A 27,567-nucleotide genomic window follows, 5' to 3' on the forward strand; every position below is an offset into this window, starting at 1 on the left:
TAAAAATTGAGAAACTGACCAAGGGATATCTGTGAGTTGAATTGCTCATCATTTAATGAAGTAGCCAAAAAGACAAATTTGTATTACATTCAAGTGTATGAATCCTATGTACAATGATGTATATTAAGTGTACAAGGGTATACTTAGCTATATGTGAACACAAACTTGCTCTTTTAACTATTAACATACTTGAAAATGACAATAATAAAATTTACACAATATAGTACTTACTGTATATTAGGTCAGAGAAGGCAATGGCACCCCACTCCAGTACTCTTGCCTGGAAAATCCCATGGATGGAGGAGGAGCCTGGTAGGCTGCAGTCCATGGGGTCGCTAAGAGTTGGACACGACTGAGCGACTTCACTTTCACTTTTGACTTTCATGCATTGGAGAAGGAGAGGGCAACCCACTCCAGTGTTCTTGCCTGGAGAATCCCAGGGATGGGGGAGCCTGGTGGGCTGCCGTCTATGGGGTCGCACAGAGTCGGACACGACTGAAGCGACTTAGCAGCAGCATATATTAGGTATTATTCAAATAGTAAGTAATTCAGTCATCTAAATGACAATATTAGGAACCAGGATTATCCCTGGTTTTTTACAGGCGGAGGAGAGCACAGTGAGCTTACTAGCCCAAGGTCATTGCTAATAACTGGCATAGCCAGAATTTGAACCCAGGTGATCAGGCTCCAATCACCAGGTAAATTCTATGCTATATTGCCACACAGGTAAGACAGCCAAATAAGCCATGTTCACTATTTAATTCATAGCATATTCTAGTAGGGCCTATTTGTATTAAGTGGATGTTTGCACTCAGAAATGTGTTAGATAATATTCCATTGTTCCCTTTCTTTATCTATTCATCCATCAGTGTACATTTAAGTTACTTCCACGTCCTGGCTTTTGTAAATAGTGCTGCAGTGAACACTGGAGTGCATGTATCTTTTCGAAGTATGTTTTTCTCTGGCATAAAAAAGAATGAAATAATACCATTTATAGCAACATGAATGGACCTAGAGATTGTCATCCTGAGTAAGTCACACAAAGAAAGACAAAAATGTGAAATTGCTTATCAGTTCAGTTCAGTCGCTCAGTCGTGTCTGACTCTTTGTGACCCCATGAACCACAGCACGCCAGGCCTCCCTGTCCATCACCAACTCCTGGAGTCTACCCAAACCCATATCCATCGAGTCTGTGGTGCCATCCATCCATCTCATCCTCTGTCATCCCCTTCTCATCCTGCCCTCAATCTTTCCTAGCAACAGGGTCTTTTCAAATGAGTCAGCTTTTTGCATCCGGTGGCCAAAGTATTGGAGTTTCAGCTTCAGCATCAGTCCTTCCAAAGAACACCCAGACTGATCTCCTTTAGGATTGACTGGTTGGATCTCCTTGCAGTCCAAGGGACTCTCAAGAGTCTTCTCCAACACTACAGTTCAAAAGCATCAATTCTTTGGTGCTCAGCTTTCTTTATAGTCCAACTCTCACATCCATACATGACCACAGGAAAAACCATAGCCTTGACTAGACGGACCTTTGTTGGCAAAGTAATGTCTCTGCTTTTTAATATGCTGTCTAGGTTGGTCATAACTTTCCTTCCAAGGAGTAAGCGTCTTTTAATTTCATGGCTGCAGTCATCATCTGCAGTGATTATGGAGCCCCCAAAATAAAGTCAGCCACTGTTTCCACTGTTTCCCCATCTATTTGCCATGAAGTGATGGGACTGGATGCCATGATCTTCATTTTCTGAATGTTGAGCTTTAAGCCAACTTTTTCACTCTCCTCTTTCACTTTCATCAAGAGGCTCTTTAGTTCTTCACTTTCTGCCATAATGGTGGTGTCATCTGCATATCTGAGGTTATTGTGGAATCTAAAAAATTGGTACAAATTAACTTATTTATAAAGCAGAAATAGACTCATAGATGTAGAAAAAAAATTTATGGTTGCCAAGGAGGAAAATAGGGGGTGAGGGATAAATTGGAAGATTGGGACTAACATAAACACACTACTACATGTAAAATACATAATTAATGAGAACCTGCTGTATTGCATAGGGACCGCTTCTCAATACTTCGTAATGGCCTATATGGGAAAAGAATCTAAGAAGAGTGAGTCTAAGTGTTTGTGTCACCAGTTCACCTTGCTGTACAGCAGAAACTAACACAACATTGTAAATTAACAATTAAAATTTAAAAATTAATAAAAACTTAAACAAAAATTGAAATAAAGAAATGTGTTAGGGAAAAACACACATAATGTATAATCCTAGTTTGGAAAATTTTTGCTTGTTTTAATGTTTCTTAACTATAAGACCATCCCAAAGTACTAAAATAACTTTCAAGAGAGACTCAGTTTATGCCTAAACAAAATATTGCTAATGATGAAACAGCAACTCAGAAGTTTTAATTACCCATCACATAATGCAAGGCACACCCTGCTAATTATATCTCTTAACATGAAGTTAGAAGTTCAGACTATGACACATTTACTTCGCAAGGCAGAAGAGTTAAAGGTAGTGTGAGTCCCATGCTCTTCTGGACCCAGAACTTAAATACTAATTGATACCATTGGAAAACTCCTTGATATTTTTATAGTTCAGTGATTTTGCAAGCAAAAATTTTCAAGATTTTATGTGATTTTTAAAAAATCAACTCAGATGTTTGGAATTTGGATTCCTGCACTTTTATTCTTTGGCAAATCACCAGGTAAGACTCATAATTTATAATTTCTTTGAAACAGAGTATATTGACATCTTAAATGTAATTGACATGGACTTTGACATATTAGCTGTGTTTATATTTTATTCTTCATAAAATTATCTAAAGGAAAATGCACCATTTTCATAATAATGAATCTGACGGGTATATGAAAAGCATCTATTTCCAATAAAATAAAAGTCACTGGACAGTCTTGTACTGGGCCTCCAGCTTCATCATTTAGTAGCTTTATGGCCTTGGACAAATAATTCATCCATTGAAGTCTCAGTTTCTTCACTTCTAAGATGAGTATGTAGCAGTAAATGAGTTCATGCATATTTCCATTTTCAGTACCTGATTCACAGTAGATGCTCAATAAATGTTTGAATGAATGAATGAATGATTAATGCTGATTGGAAACCCCACATTGATTTTTTCCCTTTGTGTCACGATCTTACCCATTAGCTCAATATTTATTGACTTCTGAACTTTATATTGTAGACTCTTTATGTACTAACATTACCTATGTAATAGTTATTGGTTTATTTTGTTCTCACTACCCTGCTTCAACATTGTACATGTAAACACAATAAAAGTTAGTTGACGCATTTTAGCCAAAATAGAATCAAAGGATTTCAGTGTGTTTTAGTCCCTGCTCTCCAGCTCTCCCTATGGAATAAAAAATAAAGGGATGGAACCTTTGTTAGTTTTAGTATATGCCAGGAACTGTGCTCTATTTTCCATGATTTTCCAACCCCAGGACAGTTCCAGTTGAATGCTGAAAGCAGATTAATGAGTTCCAGAGCAGAATTAAGAAATGAGTCAAGTATGCCCTGGTCCATTTTCTTGTATTGTCACATCTCTTCTCAGTGGTATCTCCTCCGTCTAGACTTCAGAGACCTTCTTGCTATCTTTACTCCCAGCCCATCCCTCAAAATCCTCTCTGAACAAGGATCCGAATACATTTTTCTTTTACATCAACAAATACAATTGCCTACTTTGTGCCAAGTACTGTGTTAAGCTCTGGAGACCCAGTTGTGATTGGTAAGTTCCCTATCCATCAGAAATACGTGTTTTTCAAATATTGGCTTTTCAATAGGGAGTGACTTCTGTTTAGAAGCTCACTGAATTAAGCACAAAGTATAAAATGGCAAGTACCAGAAGACTGAATACAAATACTCTGTTAAAAATTGAATAGATGTGATATAGTTTATAAAACAAATATGGACTCAGTTTTTAAATTATGGCAGCTAAGATATGTATGTGTAATTGAAATATATATAACCTATAAATTTTATATAACTATTTTTAAAAAAGCGTTATATCTGGAAGCTAACTCTCTCCTCAGTCCCCTCCTTACCCAGTTTAAATGTGATCAGTCATGCTCATTCCTTGGTGTGCACACTAGACTTCTCTGCTGCTCTTCGTTCCCTTGGCTCAACCATGACCCTGATTAAATCTGACACTTTGCACTGTTGTGACTGCATTTGTACAGCTGAATGTGCCTGGAGGAAAACACATACCATGCTGACAGTCTCACTGTGAAATCATGGTTATTAAACTAAAGTGGAGCATGAATCTGCCAAGCCATCATATTCAGCTTTCCTGGTTGTTTCATTTTCCCAGACTCCTGGGTTACTCATTCTTCTCCATTCTTCTCCCCTCTACTCAAACCTCCAGTGCCTTCCTGTCCACTAATACCCTTGGCCAATGGGCTTGTTTCCTATTTCAAAAAGAAAATAGAAATAAAAAGAAGAGTCCCTCCATAAATTTCCAGTACCACACTTACCCAGTTACCTGCATGTATTTCTATAGTAAAACCTATGTATTCACATTAAGTGGAATAAAGAATATATATATATATATATATGGCTTTTAGACCCATTTTTTTTTTCTGCCAAATGAGTTTGCTGAAAACTAAAAAACAAAGAAATAAAAACCCCACTTTTTTCCTCAAAGACTTGTATATTTTGAACTTGCAAACTAAGGTGTCATGGACCCGCCTCTCCCCACACCCCCACCCTGGTTCTTCAGTTCCGTTCAGGCAGCCTCCTCGTAATTCTTCATCACACCAGCTGTGCTTGTACTTCTTCCTTCTGCCTGGAATGCCTCCCAGGAAATCCGTAAAGTTTATTCCTCACCCGCTCCAGGTATGGATTCAAGTGCCACCTTTCTTAGCTAGGTCTTCCCTGGCCACTCTATCCGAATTGTAACCCCTCCTGACACAAACACACACGCACCTTCACCCCTGCCATGTTTTGGGTTTCTCCCAGCACTTGCCACACTTCAACATATACCGTATTTTATTTATTCTTATTCATTGCCTGTCTTCTACCCCCCCAACTAGATTACATACTCCATGGGTACCTGAACTACTTTCTCCACTGCTGAGTCCTTAGTGCTGAGAACCACCCCGGCACATAATAGGCCCTCAGATAAATACTTCTTGACTAAATTAACGAGCCTATTTTCCAGCTTTTCTATGTCATTGAAAAAGGCTGTACACAATACCATAAAGAAAAGACTCATTTAGAAATTGAAAATTAGGGAATCTGGTCTCATCTCTTCATGGCAAATAGATGGGGAAACAATGAAAACAGTGACAGAATTTATTTTCTTGGGCTCCAAAATCACTACAGATGGTGACTGCAGCCATGAAATTAAAAGACGCTCCTTGGAATGAAAGCTATGACCAACCTAGACAGCATATTAAAAAGCATATAGATTGCTTTGCTGACAAAGGTCCATCTAGTCAAAGTTACGGTTTTTCCAGTAGTCATGTATGGATGTGAGAGTTGGACCATAAAGAAAGCTGAGTGTCAAAGAATTGATACTTTTGAACTATGGTGGTGGAAAAGACTCATGAGAGTCCCTTGGAATGCAAGGAGATCAAACAAGCCAATCCTAAAGGAAATCAGTCCTGAATATTCACTGGAAGGACTGATGCTGAAGCTGAAATTCCAATACTTTGGCCACCTGATGTGAAGAACTGACTCATTGGAAAACACCCTGATGCTGGGAAAGATTGAAGGCAGGAGGAGAAGGGGCTGACAGAGGATGAGATGGTTGGATGGCATCACCGACTCCATGGACATGAGTTTGAGCAAGCTCCAGGAGCTGGTGATGGACAGGGAAGCCTGGCGTAGTGCAGTCCATGGATTCACAAAGGGTGGGGCCCGAATGAGCGACCGAACTGGCTGAACTGAGGTGGCTCAGCAGGTAAAGAATCTGCCTGCAATGCAGGAGACAAAGGAGACAGGCGTTCCGTCCCTTGGGTGGGGAAGATTCCCTGGAGGAGGAAATGGCAAGCCACTCCAGTATTCTTGCCTCAGAAATCCTTAGACAGAGGAGCCTGGTGGACTACAGTCCATGGAGTTGCAAAGAGTCAGACATGACTTAGCAACTGAGTGCTTATGCCAATTTATGATTTGTTAACCAATTAAAGCTGGTTTCATATAACGTGCTATATTTCAGATGCTCCTTTAAAGAACTTTTAGGTCAAAGAGGAAACAAAACATTTCCATTGAAAAATATAGCAAAATATGACTCAAGAATAGAAGAAACTATAAAAGAACAATTAACATTGAAATAAAAATTTAATTAATAAAAATAGAGGTTAATACATTAGAAAAACAGGAAGAAAACAATATAATTGATAAATTTATGTCGTGGTTGCTTCATAAAAGTGAAAAAAAAAATAGGAAGCCATGATGGCAGTTTTAAATAAACAAAGGGAAATAACCATAGATGTGAAAGACATTTAAATGATTACATTTTGTATAAATTTATGCTAAGAGAACTGAAACTCTATACTTTATATCAAAGAAAATCCCAGATAAAATGAACATTTAAAAGTAAAAGAGTAAAACAAAAAGATTATGAAAACAGTGAAATCGTTAATGATCTTAGAGTGAGGACGGTTTTTCTAAACAAGAAAAAACTCCAAAGCCATAAAGGAAAAGATGGATTATGTTGTTGAATAAAATGCAAACTTCTTTATGATAAAAAGTAAAATCTATTAAACAAAAATATATAGCAACTAGAATGTCTTTGCTAAATATCTGAGAAAGGGTGTAAATATTTTTAACTGTTCAAAGAGTTTTTAAACATAAATAAGGAAAAATAACCTTTTATAAAAATGTACATAGAGCATGAAAATCTCACCCGTTAGACAATGTGCAAATGCCAGAAATACACAAAAAGATGTTCAAGTGTATAGGTAGTTAAAGAAATGCAAACTGAAATGGCAAAAGTTGGTGCATATGGAAATTTAAATGTGCATACCCTTCCGCAGTAGATTTTATTGTTCCCCCTCATTTACTCCTCCACCCCTCCCCCCGCCCCCCACAAAGCGTTCCACAGAGCCACCTTTGTCCACAGGACACCGAACGGTAGGGAATAGAGCCAAGTCTGAAGGCCTGCTTGAAATCTGCCTGGTTCGGCTGTTACATCCATTTCTTCGTCCCAAGAGTGCCGAACAGGGTCTGTTCCTTAAGCTTGGATCCTGTAAAAAAGGAGACTGACTCGTACACCGGGTTATTGTTACCATCTTTCTAAATTCCATATATATGCGTTAGAATACTGTATTTATGTTTTTCCTTCTGGCTTACTTCACTCTGTATAATAGGCTGGTGTACGAGACAGCAAAAGAGACACTGATGTATAGAACAGTCTTATGGACTTTGTGGGAGAGGGAGAGGGTGGGAAGATTTGGGAGAATGGCAATGAAACATGTAAAATATCATGTAGGAAACGAGTTGCCAGTCCAGGTTCGATGCACGATGCTGGATGCTTGGGGCTGGTGCACTGGGACGGCCCAGAGGGATGGTATGGGGAGGGAGGAGGGAGGAGGGTTCGGGATGGGGAACACATGTATACCTGTGGCGGATTCATTTTGATATTTGGCAAAACTAATACAATTATGTAAAGTTTAAAAGTAAAATAAAATTAGGAAAAAAAAAAAAAAAAAGGAGACTGATAGCTCAGAGCCACATCCAACCTAAAACCATTGCAGCCAGAATACAACATGAATAAGAAATGAATTTAATTTTTATAAGCCAATGAGATTTGGAAATCATTTGTTACCACAGTGTAACCTAGAAAAAGCTAATTTATGACATACCTCCCCGTTCTGTTTAGTGATAGATTGACCTGCATTATGGTTCATTTTTGCTTATGAAACATTGAACAAGGTGATCACCTTTTCTAAGTCTTCCTTTCATCACACATGACACACAGGGCTTAATCTGGTTTTGCTATTTTAATTATTATTAATATAAGACAGAGAAAACAATGTGGACATAATTTGGTGGAAAAGTACTCTTCTTTTTAGTTTTGTGACTTTTTCCTTATTACAGAGGTAATTTGTATTCATTATTGAAAATTTGAGACCATAAATGAATAATATGTTGGAAAAAAATAAAAACCACGCTAACACCATTGTTAATATTTTGGTGGAGTTCCTTTGAATTTTATCTTTCCCCTCCTACATTTTAAATGAAACTATATTCCAAGTAGCTCGCTTATCTGTCTTTTCCCACCAACACTATATCATTCTCACTTTCTTTAAAAGTTTCATTACAAATTCTCTGTAAACATTTAAATGGCTAGATAATATCTTTAATTCTATAATTTTAAAACTATATCCTTTTTTATTTAGACTATTTAAATTACTGGCCCAATTTCAAGTTATTAATTTTATACCAAATGTATATTTTTAAACAGCTATCAATCTTTCCATTTTTTCCCTAAATAGTTTTAATAGCTTATGATGTTGATAAGCTATTGTGTGTTAGTTGCTCAGTCATATCTGACTCTGCGACCCCATGGACTGTAGCCCACCAGGCTCCTCTGTCAATGAAATTCTCCAGGCAAGAATACTGGAGTGGTTCCCAGTTAAATCACATCTAATTTCTTAACCACATCTAATTTCTTCTGCTTTTATACACTCTCTGTTGCCCTATAGGAAAAGGGCTTGATGACCAATACCCCTGGTAAGTTACAAACATAGAAAACATGCAATATTTACATTCTTCATTTTTAAACCCAAACTCTCTTTCCTTGACTGAATAATGTAGTTGAGAACTTAGAGTGTTGCAGTGGTGGGTGTGGGGGCGTGGGGCATGGAATGCAAAAACTAAGGCAGCTGGACTTTCTAGGAAAAATTGATGGTTGTATTAGAAAGCTATTATCCAATATGAAATCATTGGTTCAAATTGGAACAGAATGTATATGTGCTTTAAGAGGAAAAACAGAATGGATTCCAGGCAGGAGAAATATTGATTGAGACACGGCACTGTTCTAGGGATATAAGAAGGACACTTCCAACAGGAGGAAACAAAGTCAGCCAGAGAATCCTGGAAAACAGAAATGGCACACAAAAGGCATGATCTGAATGTGGAGCCAGATAAAGTGACACTGACCTAGAGGAATTCATGTATTGTGAGAAGTAAGAGTTCATTTGACTATTCTCCCTTGAAGAGAATGGGTATGTGAACGGTGGAAGTGCAGAGAAGGAAATAGCATGCTAGCTGGCTCTGAAGGGAAGAAATATTTATCTAGTCATAGTAATATAAATTTGGTTTATTGATTTTCAATTTTTTTAGAGTCAGTGTACAGATAAGACAGGGGTGATTTAATTATCATCATAGAACAAGGACTGAATATTATCAGTCTTGACAGTATGAAGGTAAAATTGCAGCGGACAGATATCAGAGATGGAAGAGAGGCAGCGATGCAGAGGCAGTAGCTCTTCAAACTTTGTCTTGCAAAGGTATGGAGTCAAGTTATGAGGAATATGAGGTCTGGATCAAGACCTAGAAGATGACTATCTAAGCTTACCGTGGAAGTCAAGAAATGGGCTGAAAACAGTCTTAGTGACTATACTGGAGGAGGGGTGGAGACAAAGTGGAGAGCAGCCTACTGAGCTGCTGTTCCTCAGCTGCAAGTCACCCTTGCTTTGCCAGCACTGAGAAATGGCCAACACGGTCCACCGCTTCAGTCCCTCCAGGAGAGGCACTGTCAATAGGGACTCTCGGTTCAGTTCAGTCGCTCAGTCGTGTCCGACTCTTTGCGACCCCATGAATTACAGCACGCCAGGCCTCCCTGTCCATCACCATCTCCCGGAGTTCACTCAAACTCACGTCCATCGAGTCGGTGATGCCATCCAGCCATCTCATCCTCTGCCATCCCCTTCTCCTCCTGCCCCCAATCCCTCCCAGCATCAGAGTCTTTTCCAATGAGTCAACTCTTCGCATGAGGTGGCCAAAGTACTGAAGTTTCAGCTTCAGCATCAGTTCTTCCAATGAACACCCAGGACTGATCTCCTTTAAGATGGACTGGTTGGATCTCCTTGCAGTCCAAGGGACTCTCAAGAGTCTTCTCCAACACCACAGTTCAAAAGCATCAATTCTTTGGCGCTCAGCTTTCTTCACAGTCCAACTCTCACATCCATACATGACCACTGGGAAAACCATAGCCTTGACTAGACGGACCTTTGTTGGCAAAGTAATATCTCTGCTTTTCAATATGCTATGTAGGTTGGTCATAACTTTCCTTCCAAGGAGTAAGCGTCTTTTAATTTCATGGCTTCAGTCACCATCTGCAGTGATTTTGAAGCCCCCCTAAAAAAAGTCTGACACTGTTTCCACTGTTTCTCCATCTATCTGCCATGAAGTGATGGGACCAGATGCCATGATCTTCGTTTTCTGAATGCTGAGCTTTAAGCCAACTTTTTCACTCTTCATTTTCACTTTCATCAAGAGGCTTTTGAGTTCTTCTTCACTTTCTGCCATAAGGGTGGTGTCATCTGCATATCTGAGGTTATTGATATTTCTCCCGGCAATCTTGATTCCAGCTTGTGCTTCTTCCAGTCCAGCGTTTCTCATGATGTACTCTGCATATAAGTTAAATAAACAGGGTGACAATATACAGCCTTGATGTACTCTTTTTCCTATTTGGAACCAGTCTGTTGTTCCATGTCCAGTTCCAACTGTTGCTTCCTGACCTGCATACAAATTTCTCAAGAGGCAGATCAGGTGGGCTGGTATTCCCATCTCTTGAAGAATTTTCCACAGTTTATTGTGATCCACACAGTCAAAGGCTTTGGCATAGTCAATAAAGCAGAAATAGATGTTTTTCTGGAACTCTCTTGCTTTTTCCATGATCCACTAGATGTTGGCAATTTGATCTCTGGTTCCTCTGCCTTTGCTAAAACCAGCTTGAACATCAGGAAGTTCATGGTTCACATACTGCTGAAGCCTGGCTTGGAGAATTTTGAGCATTACTTTACTAGCATGTGAGATGAGTGCAATTGTGTGGTAGTTTGAGCATTCTTTGGCATTGCCTTTCTTTGGGATTGGAATGAAAACACCTTTTCCAGTCCTGTGGCCACTGCTGAGTTTTCCAAATTTGCTGGCATATTGAGTGCAGCACTTTCACAGCATCATCTTTCAGGATTTGGAATAGCTCAACTGGAATTCCATCACCTCCACCAGCTTTGTTCGTAGTGATGCTTTCTAAGGCCCACTTGACTTCACATTCCAGGATGTCTGGCTCTAGGTCAGTGATCACACCATCGTGATTATCTGGGTCGTGAAGAGCTTTTTTGTACAGTTCTTCTGTGTATTCTTGCCATCTCTTCTTAATATCGTCTGCTTCTGTTAGGTCCATACCATTTCTGTCCTTTATCAAGCCCATCTTTGCATGAAATGTTCCCTTGGTATTTCTAATTTTCTTGAAGAGATCTCTAGTCTTTCCCATTCTGTTGTTTTCCTCTATTTCTTTGTATTGATCGCTGAGGAAGGCTTTCTTATCTCTTCTTGCTATTCTTTGGAACTCTGCATTCAGATGCTTATATCTTTCCTTTTCTCCTTTGCTTTTCGCTTCTCTTCTTTTCACAGCTATTTGTAAGGCCTCCTCAGACAGCCATTTTGCTTTTTTGAATTTTTTTTCTATGGGGATGGTCTTGATCCCTGTCTCCTGTACAATGTCACAAACCTCAGTCCATAGTTCATCAGGCACTCTATCTATCAGATCTAGGCCCTTAAATCTATTTCTCACTTCCACTGTTTAATCATAAGGGATTTGATTTAGGTCATACCTGAATGGTCTAGTGGTTTTCCCTACTTTCTTCAATTTAAGTCTGAATTTGGCAATAAGGAGTTCATCATCTGAGCCACAGTCAGCTCCTGGTCTTGTTTTTGCTGACTGTATAGAGCTTCTCCATCTTTGGCTGCAAAGAATATAATCAATCTGATTTCAGTGTTGACCATCTGGTGATGTCCATGTATAGAGTCTTCTCTTGTGTTGTTGGAAGAGGGTGTTTGTTATGACCAGTGCATTTTCTTGGCAAAACTCTATTAGTCTTTGCCTGCTTCATTCCGTATTCCAAGGTCAAATTTGCCTGTTACTCCGGGTGTTTCTTGACTTCCTACTTTTGCATTCCAGTCTTAGAGAAGGAAATGGCAACCCACTCCAGTGTTCTTGCCTGGAGAATCCCAGGGACAGGGGAGCCTGGTGGGCTGCCGTCTATGGGGTCACACAGAGTCGGACATGACTGAAGTGACTTAGCAGCAGCAGCAGCCCCTATAATGAAAAGGACATCTTTTTTGGGTGTTAGTTCTAAAAGGTCTTGTAGGTCTTCAGAGAACGGTTCAACTTCAGCTTCTTCAGCATTACTCGTTGGGGCATAGACTTGGATTACTGTGATATTGAATTGTTTGCCTTGGAAACGAACAGAGATCATTGTGTCATTTTTGAGATTGCATCCAAGTACTACATTTCAGACTCTTTCGTTGACCATGATGGCCACTCCATTTCTTCTGAGGGATTCCTGCCCGCAGTAATAGATATAATGGTCATCTGAGTTAAATTCACCCATTCCAGTCCATTTCAGTTTGCTGATTCCTAGAATGTCGACATTCACTCTTGCCATCTCTTGTTTGACCACTTCCAATTTGCCTTGATTCATGGACCTGACATTCCAGGTTCCTATGCAATATTGCTCTTTACAGCATCGGACCTTGCTTCTATCACCAGTCACATCCACAGCTGGGTTATGTTTTTGCTTTGGCTCCATCCCTTCATTCTTTCTGGAGTTATTTCTCCACTGATCTCCAGTAGCATATTGAGCACCTACTGACCTGGGGAGTTCCTCTTTCAGTATTTTATCATTTTGCCTTTTCATACTGTTCATGGGGTTCTCAAGGCAAGAATAATGAAGTGGTTTGCCATTCCCTTCTCCAGTGGACCACATTCTGTCAGATCTCTCCACCATGACCCACCCATCTTGGGTGGCCCCACAGGCATGACTTAGTTTCATTGAGTTAGACAAGACTGTGGTCCTAGTGTGATTAGATTGACTAGTTTTCTGTAAGTATGGTTTCAGTGTGTCTGCCCTCTGATGCCCTCTTGCAACACCAACCATCTTACTTGGGTTTCTCTTACCTTGGGCATGAGGTATCTCTTCATGGCTGCTCCAGCAAAGTGCAGCCACTGCTCCTTACCTTGGATGAGGGGTGTCTCCTCACCGCCTTCCTGACCTTCAACGTGGGATAGCTCCTCTAGGCCCTCCTACGCCCACGCAGCCACGGCTCCTCCCGGCCACCGCCCCTGGATTCTGGCATTGGGGCGTGGAGTAGCTCCTCCCGGCCGCCGCCCCTGACCTTGGATGCGGGGTAACTCCTCTCGTCACCACCCCTGACCTCGGACGCGGGGTAGCTCCTCTAGGCCGTTTCTGCCCCATCGCAGCCTGGCACTCTCGGCCACTGCCTTTCACCTCGGACATGGGGTAACTCCTCTTGGCCGCCGCCCTTCGGGCATGGGGTCCTCCCAGCTTCAGCCCCTGACCTCGGACGTGGGGTAGCTCCTCTAGGCCGCGCCTAATTTTCCCCAAAACTCTCATTTTAAAGATGAGTGAAGTGAGCTCCAGAAAGAAGAAACAGTTAAAACTAAATGAAACTTTGCTCTCATTTATACTCTCTGAAGGGATTCCTAAGTGGTGCTAATGGTAAGTAATCCACCTGCCAATGCAGATAAGAGCCACAGGTTTGATTCCTGAATGGGGAAGATCCCCTGGAGGAGGGCATGGCATCCCACTCCAGTATTCTTGCCTGGAGAATCCCATGGACAGAGGAGCCTGACTAACTACAGTCTATATGGTCTCAAACAGTCAGACAAAACTGAAGCAACTTAGCATGTAGGCATACACGCTGAAACACTTTTCAGACTCCTGCTGTGTGCCAGGCATGGTACTAGGCTCTGGAGACACAAAGATACCTTTCATCAAGAGTTATAAGTCTTATAAGAAAAAGAAGACCTTCAGGGAAGACACAGTATCCAATCTTATGTCTCTGGCCCCTTTTAAGGAGGACTATCCTGTGTAATAGTTCATTTAATCTTCATAACCAGGCTGTAAGGTAAGTGAAATTATCTCCATTTTACAAAGAAGGAAACTGAGATTCAAAAAAGGTAAAATAATTATCCAAAGTCAGGGATGTATCATGTCAAATCTCCTACACTCTGATCTGCCGTTCTGAAGTCCACATGGTTATGGCTGTGATATGGAGAAAGGGTGGGAGGGGAAGGGGAAGGGAGAGCATTTTTTTGAAAAGACTCTCCCTGAGTCACACTTGTTTAAAGACTAATTTCAATAAAGCCTCTTAGTGTAAAACACAGCCGTTCTCTGGCCTGGTTCCTATAATACTAACACTCTATCTTTTAGCTGCAGGGGAAGAAGTTTGCTATGAAAGGGTGGGATGCTTTAAAGATGGTCTGCCATGGACTGGGACCTTCTCAAGACGGTTTGCAGGGTTACCATGGTCTCCAGAAAAGATAAACACTCGCTTTCTGCTCTACACTAGACAGAATCCCAAAGTCCATCAGGTAAGTTAACTCGCTGCCTGCACACACATATTATTCTAAAATAGAAGATGTCTCTGCAAGTACAGAAGCCATAGATAACCTATTCTGGTAGAAACTCTTGAGTTAAAGGAAAACATTTCTTTTTAGTGTTGTGAGCCAGATATTTCTCTCATCATTTGCCCTGGTATTTAAAAACAAAGATTGCTCTGAATATGTGTTTCATATGGGATAAATTTGATATTTCGTTCAGTTAATATATTAATTGAGAACCTTCCACATTGTAAGACTGAAGAAGCAGCAATACCTATTATGTACTAAATTGAATAAACAAGACAGTGCCCTAAATTTATTGTACTAGGAGAAATGAGATATGTAACCAAATAGCCTTATTGCAGCACTTTGGTCTGTGATGTAAGATAACAGACCAAAGACTTTGGGAACAGAGAGAGGAAGGGATTACCTTCCCCTTGGGAGTGGGGATGGGAACCAGGAAAGAATTCGAGGAGGGTTTGAGGTGTGTCCTGAAGGAAGGGCAGGGCTTTCGAAAGCAAAGACAGGGAAATGGTGTGAACACACACACAGAGGAGAGAGACAATAGAGGGTGTTTGATAAATGACACCGCTGTTGGATTAGACAAGGCAGAGAGGAAGTCCTCAAATGCGGAGTGAGTTAGAAACACAGTTTTAGAAACAATTTGTAGAATTCCTTCCTGGGGAGATGGGCTATTACCCTGGGAGCCATGGGGACCCATTTTGAGTTTTTAGGAGGCTTTAGGACATTTATTCGGAGAACGCAATGGCACCCCACTCCAGTACTCTTGCCTGGAAAATCCCATGGATGGAGGAGCCTGGTGGGTTGCAGTTCATGGGGTCGCGAAGAGTCGGACACGACTGAGCGACTTCACTTTCACTTTTCACTTTCATGCACTGGAGAAGTAAATGGCAACCCACTCCAGTGTTCTTGCCTGGAGAATCCCAGGGACGGGGGAGCCTGGTGGGCTGCCGTCTCTGGGGTCGCACAGAGTCGGACACGACTGAAGCGACTTAGCAGCAGCAGCAGCATAACCTTGAGGCTTGCTTTCCACCAGACCCGTCGCATGCAGGGCAGGTCTCACCAGCCAAGACAGCCTTCTTCTAGGCCTTCACACCCTGCAAGCATAGCTATCTACTTACCAGACTCACACATACATATGTACACATAGCTCTTTACTGAAATATACCATCTGCTGTATAGATTACGGCTCTAGCGAGAACAAAGAAGAAAAGACAAGACTTTACTTTGAGTACAGAGAAACTTATAAAGAAAATGTCTTCAAAAGTTTGATTTAACTGTTAAAAAGCAAAAAGTATTACCCAGCTGTAGAAAGGAAATGAAATTCTAATAGGTTGTACAATATCTTGCAAACGTTTTGCTAAATTGAATATGCCAGACACAAAAGGACAGATATTATATGATTCCAGTTATATAACATACCAAGAATAGTCAAATTCATAGAGACAGAAAGTAGAATAATATCAATAGTTACTGGGGTTGGGGGAGGGGGTGATGGGAGTTACTGTTTAATGGGCACAGAGTTTCAGTCTGAGACGATGACAAAGTTCTGTAAAGGTCCTGTTGCTTGCACAACAATGTGAATGAGAGTGCGAGTGAATTTTACTCTTAATGATGGATGAAACAGTAATTTTATGTTATGTGTATGTTACCACATTTTTTAAAAACGTAATACAAATGTTTTGGGGCACCTCTATCCATTTAGGACTTTCAGGGTGAATTTTTCTGCCCAGGACTAACTGTATCCCCGGATGTTGACCCTCAGCCTTCATAGGACTTGCTGATTCTTTATCCTTCTGGACAGAGACATGCACTAGAACTTTGTAGAGCACAGGCAGTAAGACAGAAGGTGATGAAGACCAGTCTTCAGGCAAGGCTGAGCCCAAAGGGCAGTGAAGAGAACATCAGAAAACCGAATACTTTCCTAAGAAAGAGGCCATAAAAACAGTGCTTCCCACATCTTTCCCACTCCCTTCCATTTGGAAAGAATCATGTGTGACAACACAGATCTGTACCCGAATTTTGCAATAGATAAACACCTGAGGGTTTGCTGTTAATGTGGTTTTTAGTAACAGCTAGATTGTATACTGAGTCATGGTGAGATACTAAAAGCAGGACCATCACAGGTTTGACCCATGTGCTATACTGTATAAATTTGATTACCTTTGTTTATGAGAAAGAAGTAAATCGTGCAGTAGCTTAGCAATTGAGGCTTAGCAATTGAGGAATTAACAAATAAGGAATTAGTAATCGAGGCTTAGCAATTGGTGAATTGTCAAGGATCAATTTGTTGATGGAAATGGTCTTCTGAGGCATAGGTCTCAGCTACTTTCCTGGAAGAATAAAACCAACTTCTTTTTCCCATGAATCTGTGACTTCTTTTTTTTCTTTCTTTCTTTTTTTGTTTTTTAAATTATGAGAGCATAGTATCCGTGACTTCTTAACCTTAAGTGACTCATTGCCATTGCTAGTTGGGATGCATAGTTGCGTAATTACAGTGGTTCCTGAGCCTGCAGCTTTTGTCAAGGCTAGAACATGCCTAACTGGTGACTATTTTTGCCTCACTTATAGTATGGGTTGATTCCATGTCAGTTAGGCTCTATGACTACTCAAAGATAAGAATGGTAAAAGATAACACCCCAGCACCCAGCTAAACATCAATACTCCACTCTTCTCTCCAGATAATCTGTCTGTCCTGACACCCTTTTTAGCTTCTGTCCTTGTGGCATCCAAGTTGTCTTCTTTCGATCCCATGATGTTGTTAGGGACTTTCCCATTTTCTAAGTTAGTGTGTCATTGTGTGCTAGACTGAATGCACAGTGAACAAGTTGTTTGTGGCCTTTTCCTACGTGAATAAATCCTTAATGGCTTTTGTGACAACAGAAAATGCTTGGATCCCATAATACTTGTCAGACCACCATTCTGAGGCTTGTTCAAGGTTCCACTTTTTCAAACTATTCTCATGACAGTGGAAAACTATATGCACTCTTTCTACTAAATGACCTTTCCTAAATAGAGGTTTTTTTGGTGTAGAAACAGGAATACAGTAGGTATTTAAGGGGCTCTAGCTAGAGTTGGAATGGGCATTGAGTTCTTTTAAATACATAGATAAACAAACATTTTTGCACTTGGGTTCGATTATTTAGCAGAGAAGTGCTTCCTAAAAAGCCCCAATACAATAGATTTTATTATCTACATCACAAATACGTCAGCTGGTATGCATCCCATCAGGAGAAAGCAGTATGATCAGATCACAACTTGAAAGCCCAGTGGTGAAGTGCACGGCTTTAGAGAGAGACCGTGTGGGTTTGGATCTTGCTCCAGGATTCATCAGCTGCAGTGCTTTTGGACAAGTGACTTCCTTTGTCATTACGCCCCTTCCTAACCTACAAAGTTCGTACCTGCCTCACAGCACTGAGAGGGCCAAATGAGCTACTCTACAGGGTACCTACAGGGCTTCCCTGGTGGCTCAGAGGGTAAAAAATCTGCCTGCAATGCAAGAGACTTGGGTTCGATCCCTGGGCCAGGAAGATCCCCTAAAGAAGGGAATGGCTCTCCACTCTAATATTCTTGCCTGGAGGATCCCATGGACAGAGGAGCCTGGTAAGCTTCAGAAGTCCATGGGGTTGCATAGTTGGAAACAACTGAGTGACTAACACTTTCACTCTTTCACAGAGAACCTATAATCTAGATAGATACGAGTTTTATCTGTATCATAATTATTGTCATTTGTAAGCCAGCTTGGGAGTCTCTTAATTTGTTTGCTCACAGTCTTGGAGAAACTCTGGTAAGTTGTATGATTAATTGTATACACTGTTAAACACAGGTAGCTAGTAATCAGTCATTCATTTCATTTTCATGAGTATCTAAATTTGCTGCTTTTCAGTTTAAGATTACCATGGTCAAACTTGCTATTTGCTGATTTGACCTTTTATTTTTTCTCTACTTAATTGCTTATACTTTTGACTTCTAATTTTTCTCTTAATAACAAAGTCACTTAAATTAATGGTATTCTAACGTCTTCAAGAGTTTTGTTATAAAAACCATTTAATAAAGTACAAGAAATACAAAACAATATTTAACACCATCACATAAAATATCTTAAATATGCTGTTGTATTTCATGTGACAAGGATCTAACCTCTACTCCTCGTTCATAAAGTGTGGTGGACAGTCCATCTTGCCACCTTTGGAATACGCATCTAAGCCTTGAATAAGGTAATTCTCATGAGTTATATTGACAACTGAAAAATACTGTACAAAAGTAAGGCTTACTGACATTGTAATTAAAACTGAGCCAACATTGTCTTACAAACATTACCTTAAATCCATACATTTTTATTTCTTTTCCTTATGATTAAATTTGTATGTTGCATTTTGTAATGCATTAATAATTCCTGGGTACTACTGCAATATGTAGCAGTAACTATTTGTTTGATAAAAATGTATTAAAGATGGTTGTTAAAGTCAAACTTAGAAGACAATTTTTGAGTGAATTTAGAATAATTCTACTAAATGTTAAATAATTTTCAATTATTTTACCTTAATTTCTTTTCACCTGAAACAGGAAGTCAGTGCAGTTAATTATTTAACTATCCGAGCCTCACACTTCGCCACACACAAGATCACACGTATCAACATACCTGGATGGAAATCAGATGGCAAATGGCAGCAAGACATGTGCAATGTATGACATGAATAATCTCTTCTTTATGCTAGTATTAAAGTTTTATGTTTAATGTGAATGTACTTTGCAAGGTACTAACGTGTATTCATGGAAATTCTCCATTCAGTTATTCACATTGGCCATATTCCAAGACCGCAGATGAATTACTCATTTCCCATTTATTTTCACTTATTATAAATTGTACAGATTATGATAGAAGATTTTTATAATTATTCTTAGTAAATTCTCATCTTTGACAAAAGATTGAATGGTATGATAAATTTCTCATTTAATTTAAGGAAAACATTTCCAAGTTCACTCCAGGAAATTAATTTTCCTCTCTTCTACTCAAGATTAATAGACTGCTAACACAGTAAGCAATTAATTATTTACAAGCCATTTAGTGTGGTAGAGTCAGGCTGTCTGGCATATTATGATTCTATTGACTAGCTCTGTGGTCATGGGCAAGTTAATTAACCTATCTTTGCCCAGGTTTGCTTATCTTTAAATGAATATTAAATAAGTTAATGTATGTACAAGTGTTAGGACAGGGCCAAGCAATGGTAGGTCCTCAATACTTGCAGATGTCATTTCTTATTGTAGAATCAGTTGTTTGGGCTCTCAGGTTTCCTTTAATTCTTGCTTTTAATACTTACAATAAATCTTTTTAGGTACTGCTAAAAGTAGAAGATGTGAACTGCATTAATTTAGACTGGATTAACGGTTCACTGCAATATATCCACGCGGTAAACAATCTCCGCGTTGTTGGTGCTGAGGTGGCTTATTTTATTGATGTTCTCGTGGTAAGAACAGTTGATTTCTTTAAAATTACATTGAACCAGCTTTGTGTCATAACACTAAGAATTTGGGGGCAATCCTGTATACTTTTTTTTATTAGTTTACACAAGTACCGAACATGTGAAATAATAAGTGTTGGTGTATGGCAGCCAAAAAGGGAAAGTTAGGTTCCTTTTTGGTGAAAGAAGTGCCTGTAGTTCTACAATTCGCCACTTGGTGACAGTGTGTCTTCACCGGCTCCTCACCACATCTATCCCCGCCCTTCAAGGTCGCTGCTTTGGTCAGCCTGGAGGACCATCTCGGTTCCTTTTCAGCACAGTATAAACCTATCCTTAAGGATAGAGAAGAAACCGTTTCTGCGTTATGGGCGCTATCTGTGCAGAATGTGAAGTGCGTTTTCCCCACAGAAACTGGGTTCTATGGCAGTGAATTAGGTCCCTAGGCCAGTCCAGGCACAACTCTTGAACCTACACATTTTCAAAGAGAATAAAATAGGCTTTGCTATTTATGAGGGCTATACTCTGAGACATTTATAAATCTCCAAATGCTCCACCATAATAGGAAGTAGTTTCCCACCATGCACTGCAGTGAAGTAAAAAATCTAAAGATTTATGACCCTTTCAGATTCTTAAGATTTCACTCCTTACAGTCAACAAATATTTCACTCCGCACTTGCTGTGGGCCGGGCTCCATTCTAGGCACTGGAGGTACACGGTGAGCGAGACAGCGTTTCTGCTCTGACGGAGTGTGGGGACAGGACTGTGGAAAAATACAAGGCAACGGGAAGGGGACTGGCAGGCGCTGCTGCTCACTTTGAGGGTCAGTCAGGAAAGCGAGCCCAACTCTGAGCCCAGTTAGGACACAGGCTGGAGAAGAGTCAGGGAGCCAAATACTCACCGCTGCCCTCCCTCTTCTCCATCCACTCTTCCCACTCATCAGGGGAGGCTAGACTACACGGAGGAACTTCGAGTGTGTCTTTGTCCACAGAGGATGGAAACAGATTATCTCCTCCTCAGAGAAAAACCAGGTCTAACTAAGCTTTCCTGAATTTCTTCCTTGATCCTGGGGCCTGAACTGTGGGCTCCTAAAGGCTCAGAAAATAAGTAGGAGGAGATTTTGCTTAACTGAAGGGGAAAGTGTTGGCTGACTTAAATGTTCAGTGAATTGTTTGCCCCCCCGGGTGTGAGCTGCCTCTAGCCCATGTGGGGGTGTGCGGGATGGTTTGGGACTCAGGAAGGATGAACATGGACTGGAAGCCAGAGAAGGGTCACTGGGCTGGTCTCCTTCCTGTTCCCCAGAACTGCGAGGCCCTTTAGCACAGGGAGAAAGCTCTGACAGAAGGCATTCCTCCAGCCCACCTGGTGCTCTCTCCCTCAGCTGGATAAGGATGTAGGTGGACATGGGCTGCTTTATCATTTTACCAGTCTCCCCGTCCTGGGTGGGAGAGGGAGAAACATGTCAGCCCCTTTTTCATTTTAAGCCAGTTTCAGCCATTCTACCTATCTTTTTTTTTTTTTTAATGCTTGTTCTGTTTTCCTTTTAAAATATCCTCTCAGAAAAAATTTGGATATTCCGCTTCTAAAGTACATTTGATTGGCCACAGCTTGGGAGCTCATCTGGCTGGGGAAGCTGGGTCAAGGACGCCAGGCCTTGGAAGGATAACTGGTAAGCCTGCCCTGCAGATGGGCCTTGGATTTGTTTAGGTATTTGTTTGTGTACAAAGTATCAAATATCTGAACACCAAGGAAGTCACAGAAGCAAATGGAAGACAAGAGAAAATGTGACCCTCCCTAAACTAAAACATGAAATGCTTCCAAAGGGTGAGTGTGTGAATCCATTTTCAAGAGTGTTCACCATAGCAGTATCTGTGATGACAAGGAGTGGGACCTGTGATCACCTACCTATTGGGGATGTGTCGACTGAATGATGACACATTCCATGCTTTGCGATTCCATAATGGCTTCTACTCAGACTGAGACAGAAACTGCAGGGTGGTCCTGCTCACCCAGTGTAGCTGGATTGCTGAACTGTTTTGTTTAAGCCCATGCTATTCCAGTTGCTAAAATTTTGAATATTGTCCCTGAGTGTGCCTGCTTCAGCAGCACATATACTGAAGTTGAATATTATCCCTGAGTATAATGTTAAGCCTGAAAACAAGTTGCAAAGTGAGTCCTATGAACAAGGTGTTGGGAATGAGATTTAATCGCATCCCTTCCCTGTACTCTTGACTTCCAAACTACTTGAGTCTGTTGACTAGAAGTCAAAATATCAGCTCCATTATTGGTAAGTTGGGCTGGCCCCTCCCTTCTCTGTGTCCCCCACTAAGTCAGTCATCAAGCCCCTCGTCTCTTCCACCCTTCCATCTTCCCCCGCATCTGCTCTGAGCCTCTTCATGGCCCGGTCACTGTCCCGGCTCAGGCCTCTCCATCTCCTGGGTTTTTGCCATTCGTGGCTGGTACCCTGCCTGGTTCTGCTGCCAATGAAACATACACAATATGGGTTCGATTCCTGGTTCAGGATCCTGGAGTAGGAAATGGCAACCCACTCCAGTATTCTTGCGGAGAATCCCATGGGCAGAGGAGCCTGGTGGATTACAGTCCATGGGGTTGCAAAGAGTTGGACACCACTCAGAACAGGCTGGCACTCCAATCTTACACAGGTATTGCTAGTATCAATCTTTCTAAACAGGCTGTGCCACTCCACTGCTTGAAACTTTCCACTGTCTAAAGCATCTGAACTTGTATGAATGTTTCATGTTTAATCACATATTTTCATGATTCTGTGCCTTTGCAAGTCCTATTCCCCTTCACCCTAAACACCCGCTGGTCATCCTTTGAGAATTTTCTCAGATATTTCTTCCTCAGACAGAGTTAATTTTCTGCTTCCCACACTCTTTGAAATATACCTTTATTGTATATGAAGATCACACACATACACATACACACAAACACACACACACACACAAACACATACACACACATACACACATACACACACATACACACGTACACACACATACACACACACACACATGTGCTTTAATTTCAGATTTAAATTTAAAATATTTTTTCCAAATTCTAAATCGGGTTTAAAGTATTAAAATATTGCCTCTGCAGTCTCTTGGTATAACAGGCTTTTCCTGCTAAAAGTTTCCTCTTTTTCCCAGATCTCTGATTCCAACTCCAACCCTAGCCCACCACCACCATTTCTACGTAGAATATTAAAATTTGTATATTTACTCTGAAATTGTTGTTCTTTATGTAGTCACTTGGAGAAGACAATGGCACCCCACCCCAGTACTCTTGCCTGGAAAATCCCATGGACGGAGGAGCCTGGTAGGCTGCAGACCATGGGGTCACGAAGAGTCGGACACGACTGAGCGACTTCACTTTCACTTTTGCCTTTCATGCATTGGAGAAGGAAATGGCAACCCACTACAGTGTTCTTGCTTGGAGAATCCCAGGGACGGGGGAGCCTGGTGGGCCGCCGTCTATGGGGTCACACAGAGTCGGACACGACTGAAGCGACTTAGCAGCAGCAGCAGCATGTAGTCACTAAGTTGTGTCCGACTGGTTGCAACCCCATGGACTGCAACACACCAGGCTTCCCTGTCTTTCACCATCTCCCGGAGTTTGCTCAGACTCATGTCCATTGAGTTGGTGATACCATCCAACCGTCTCATCTTCTGCCACCCCTTTTCCTCCTCCTGCCCTCATAATAATAATCTTTCCCAACATCAGGGTCTTTCCCAATGAGTTGGCTCTGAAGTTATTGTGTAGCAAAAATCTTCTTTGCCAGAGAATGGAAGAAATGGGCCCAACTCATACGAATGGAATCTCATGGGTCTCAACAGTCCAACAGGGAGGCATTTCAGCTGTAAATTAAAAGGAGGGACATTGCCATAAATGTGTCAAAAATTCACAGTAGGTTGCAATAAGTTTATGGAGATTTTGTTTTCCTGAATTCTTATTTCACAACTCGGATAATTTTTAACTCCAGGGTTTCCTGCCAAGTGAATTATCCTATTGAATAAATAGAAAATAATAAGTTTTTAAAGGCTCTCTAAACATCTGAAGAATCTACATAATTTGGATGTTGCAATCTATATTCCTTCTAAGTGCTTAGTCTTTGAATAATCATGTTCCTTGGATAACAAAAGAACCGAGATCTCAAAAAAAAAAAAAAGTTGGCTTTATAATAAAACCAGTTAAAAACAAAATATGGTAGATTTTAGGACATGCATAAGTTTCACCGACTCGATGGACGTGAGTTTGACTGAACTCCGGGAGATGGTGATAAACAGGGAGGCCTGGCGTGCTGCGATAAATGGGGTCGCAAAGAGTCGGACACGACTGAGTGGCTGAACTGAACTGAATTGAAGTTTCTGTGTCTCTGGTAATTCTCTATGACTGGTAGGCAGCTATCATAGATGACTATAGCATGGGGGTTACTCGGTCAAGGTTTTGTTTCCTTTTATCTATAAACGGTGTCAGTGTTTTCCTGTCTTCTCTATTTCCATAGAGAAGGGGTTATTCTCTATGCTGATACACTCATGCATCCAAATACTTACATACTAACAAACTCAGCTCCCAAAGGCTGTGCTTTCATTCATGCAGTAAGGGTCATGCCTCCGCAACTCAGATCAATTAAGAGGTTGAACCTTCCAGTTTTCCTTCCTGTTGATCTTCCTCCTGAGATCTCTTAGAACCACAAATCCAAGATTCTGCCTTCCCTGCCTCTTGAAAACACTAGTTGTATTTTTTTTTTAAAAAAGGTATCTGGTTGCCTTGTCCTCACATCAGCATCATTTGAGGTGTACCTGCTATATTTGGATCCATCTCCACTGAACTCCCGACATCATCAGAAGATTGTATCTAATTAGCAATTGTACATTAGCATAAACAATTCTCCCTAGAGTTGAAGATTAATTGTGAGACAAATGCTTGTGCATGTTTCTTTTAAGCTTGGATATTTTGCACAGATGCCTGTTGGTTTACTTCATGGACCCCTCTGTCTAATTTCATCTTTCCACCTGTGCTCTGAGTCCCTGGCCAGCGTTGGGGCCCTCACTGTCATTTGTCTGCTTTTCCTCCCATCTTGTCAAGCTCTTTTCCCCAACTCTATTAGAACTGACATGTCCCAGTTCCTGCTTAGACCACAGCCTCTTCTCACCAATACCCTAGCTTGCCTCACTCAGATTCCAACTCCTCTAAAAGGAAGTGGCCATGTTTCCTTGAGGGCTGTGCTCTCCTCAACCCACTGCAGTCTGGTTTCTTCCCCAGTCCTGCTAGCAAAACCACTAAGACCACCAACGGCTTCTTAGTGGGACTCTTCCAGGCCTTTCCCATCTTTGCTTTCCTTGGCCCCTCTGCAGAATTTGACTCGCTAGCCTCCTCACTGGTGGGACACCCTCCCTTGGTTCCTGTGGTTTCCCTGTCTTCTTGCATCTCTTTGGTTGTCTTTGTTCTTGTCTGACAGCTTCTTTCCAGGCTTCCTCCCAGGTTCCTTTTCTTTCGCCTTTCCTTACGTGTTGGTGTCCCTCAAGGTTCTATCTAGGCCCCTCCTCTCTCCTCTCCTTGCCTCCTCTCATTCTATCGTTTCTTTCTCCATGATTATATGACTCAGAAAAATAAAAACAAAAATGGAATCATATAACAGTCTATCATTTCGAGGTAATACACACCCCACAGCTGTGGCACATTCATTGCTCACTCCTGCTGCATTTTCCCAGGGGTCAGATACAGCTCAGCTCTGAGGCCCCTCTGCTCTGAGACCAGTCTCCACTTCACAGCAAAGAGACTTTGCTAAAATACAAATCTGACTGTAAACCTCCCCTTTGGCAAACTTGTAAGAGCCGCCCGTCAACAACCAGGTCATGTCCAAACTCATCGTAGCTCAGCTGATTACATCTGGCTCCTGCCTGCAATGGTGTCTTCATCTTGCACCAAATTCTAAACCCTATGCAGCAGCGCTGGCCCTTGAAAGCTAGTTGCAGTTTCCCAAATGTGGTTAACTCTGGCCTGATGGCCACGTGTACTCTCTGCACTCTTCCCAGGATGCTGCCGACCTCATCTTTACCCCGGCTAACTCGTCTACTCCCTCAGATCTCTGCTTGCATTTCTCATCTCTAGCAGAAGCATGTCCCAGGTTCCCAAGACTGGGTTGCCTGTTTCTTCTCTGTGCTTGCATAACACCTGCGCTCACCTGTCTCAGCACTGAGCACATTGAGTTGCAGTGCCTTCCCCTCCAAGGGAAGAGACTAGACCTTATTCCTTGTATCCAGTTGCAAAACCCTCTTCCTGGCACATAATAAGTGCTTGATAAATAATTGTCAAATATGTAAATGAGGAGTTTGTGATCGATCGTAACATTTTAGAGACCTTAAATATCTTAATCTTTGTTTTAGTAGACGTTCAAATGGGAGACAATGGACTGAAGTCTGGCCATTTTGCATCTAATATATAATGGTCCATTTTGCATCTAACATACGATGGCCTTGTCAAGTCCCTTCCCTATCCTGGGCTTCAGGCTTTTGTTGGTAATACAATGAATGGAACTAAGTGAGCCTTAACTGAGGACTATGATTCTATTATTTAAACTGTGTTTCTTTGTGGTTCATCTTTACATTTTAAAGAGTTCTTAGCTTTTATTTATTTATTTTTTAACATATAAATGTTGCTCTTAAGGTGGTCTGCAATCCATAACCTTAGTTGTCTGCATGGTATTCCATGTAGAGACCTTAGAGTAGCTGCTTTGACTTTTCTGACTTTGTTAGCTGGTTTGGTATTGTCCAGACACAGCCTTGCTTGTGTGTAGGAATCTGACATTGCAGTATATACAGATCCTGCATTTATAAATATAAACACATCCTACAGTTTATGTATCTGTCCTTCAGGCTGAGTGGTGTTTGATCTACATAAATCATGTAAGAAAGAATACTCTGCCTTCACCATCTATCCTTCCGAAATAGCAACACTGTCAGTGTACCTTTATATGTCTTAGTTTAATACACATTATGCTTTTTCCTAGGCTTGGACCCAGCAGGGCCGTGTTTCCATGACACTCCAAATGAAGTCAGGCTGGATCCCTCAGACGCCAACTTTGTTGATGTTATCCATACAAATGCTGTTCGCCTCTTCTTTGAGCTTGGTAAGGTTTTAACACAAAAGTGCACTGAAAGATGGAGGAGAATTTTAGGAGAATTTTAGAAGCATGTACCTTGCTTTTTTTAATTTCAGGTGTTGGAACTATTAATGCTTGTGGTCACCTTGACTTTTATCCAAATGGAGGGAAGCACATGCCAGGATGTGAAGATTTAATTACACCTTTATTTAAATTTGATCTCAATATTTACAAGGAAGGTAAATGCTTTCTAAACTGCAGTTATAAACTCAATGAGCACCCTTCTTGGATAGAATATGCTTTTGAATATCAGATCAGATCAGTTGCTCAGTCGTGTCCGACTCTTTGCGACCCCATGAATCCCAGCACACCAGGCCT

The 27,567-nt window shown here is 41.1% G+C and overlaps 1 protein-coding gene across 1 annotated transcript in view; it reads left to right on the plus strand.

Moving 5' to 3' along the window:
- Positions 1–2,489: 2,489 nt before the first annotated feature.
- Positions 2,490–27,567, plus strand: part of PNLIPRP3 (pancreatic lipase related protein 3) — a 43,976-nt gene continuing 18,898 nt past the window's right edge. Inside the window, exons 1-7 of the mRNA XM_010820070.4 lie at positions 2,490–2,700; positions 14,414–14,574; positions 19,171–19,290; positions 19,941–20,072; positions 21,624–21,732; positions 27,097–27,216; positions 27,306–27,428. Of these exons, the coding sequence (XP_010818372.2) occupies positions 2,652–2,700; positions 14,414–14,574; positions 19,171–19,290; positions 19,941–20,072; positions 21,624–21,732; positions 27,097–27,216; positions 27,306–27,428 (814 nt within the window). The 5' untranslated portion in view covers positions 2,490–2,651. The remainder of the gene's footprint in view (positions 2,701–14,413; positions 14,575–19,170; positions 19,291–19,940; positions 20,073–21,623; positions 21,733–27,096; positions 27,217–27,305; positions 27,429–27,567) is intronic.

The sequence above is a fragment of the Bos taurus genome, chromosome 26 (genome assembly GCF_002263795.3).
Source record: "Bos taurus isolate L1 Dominette 01449 registration number 42190680 breed Hereford chromosome 26, ARS-UCD2.0, whole genome shotgun sequence".
Classification (NCBI taxonomy): domain Eukaryota; kingdom Metazoa; phylum Chordata; class Mammalia; order Artiodactyla; family Bovidae; genus Bos; species Bos taurus.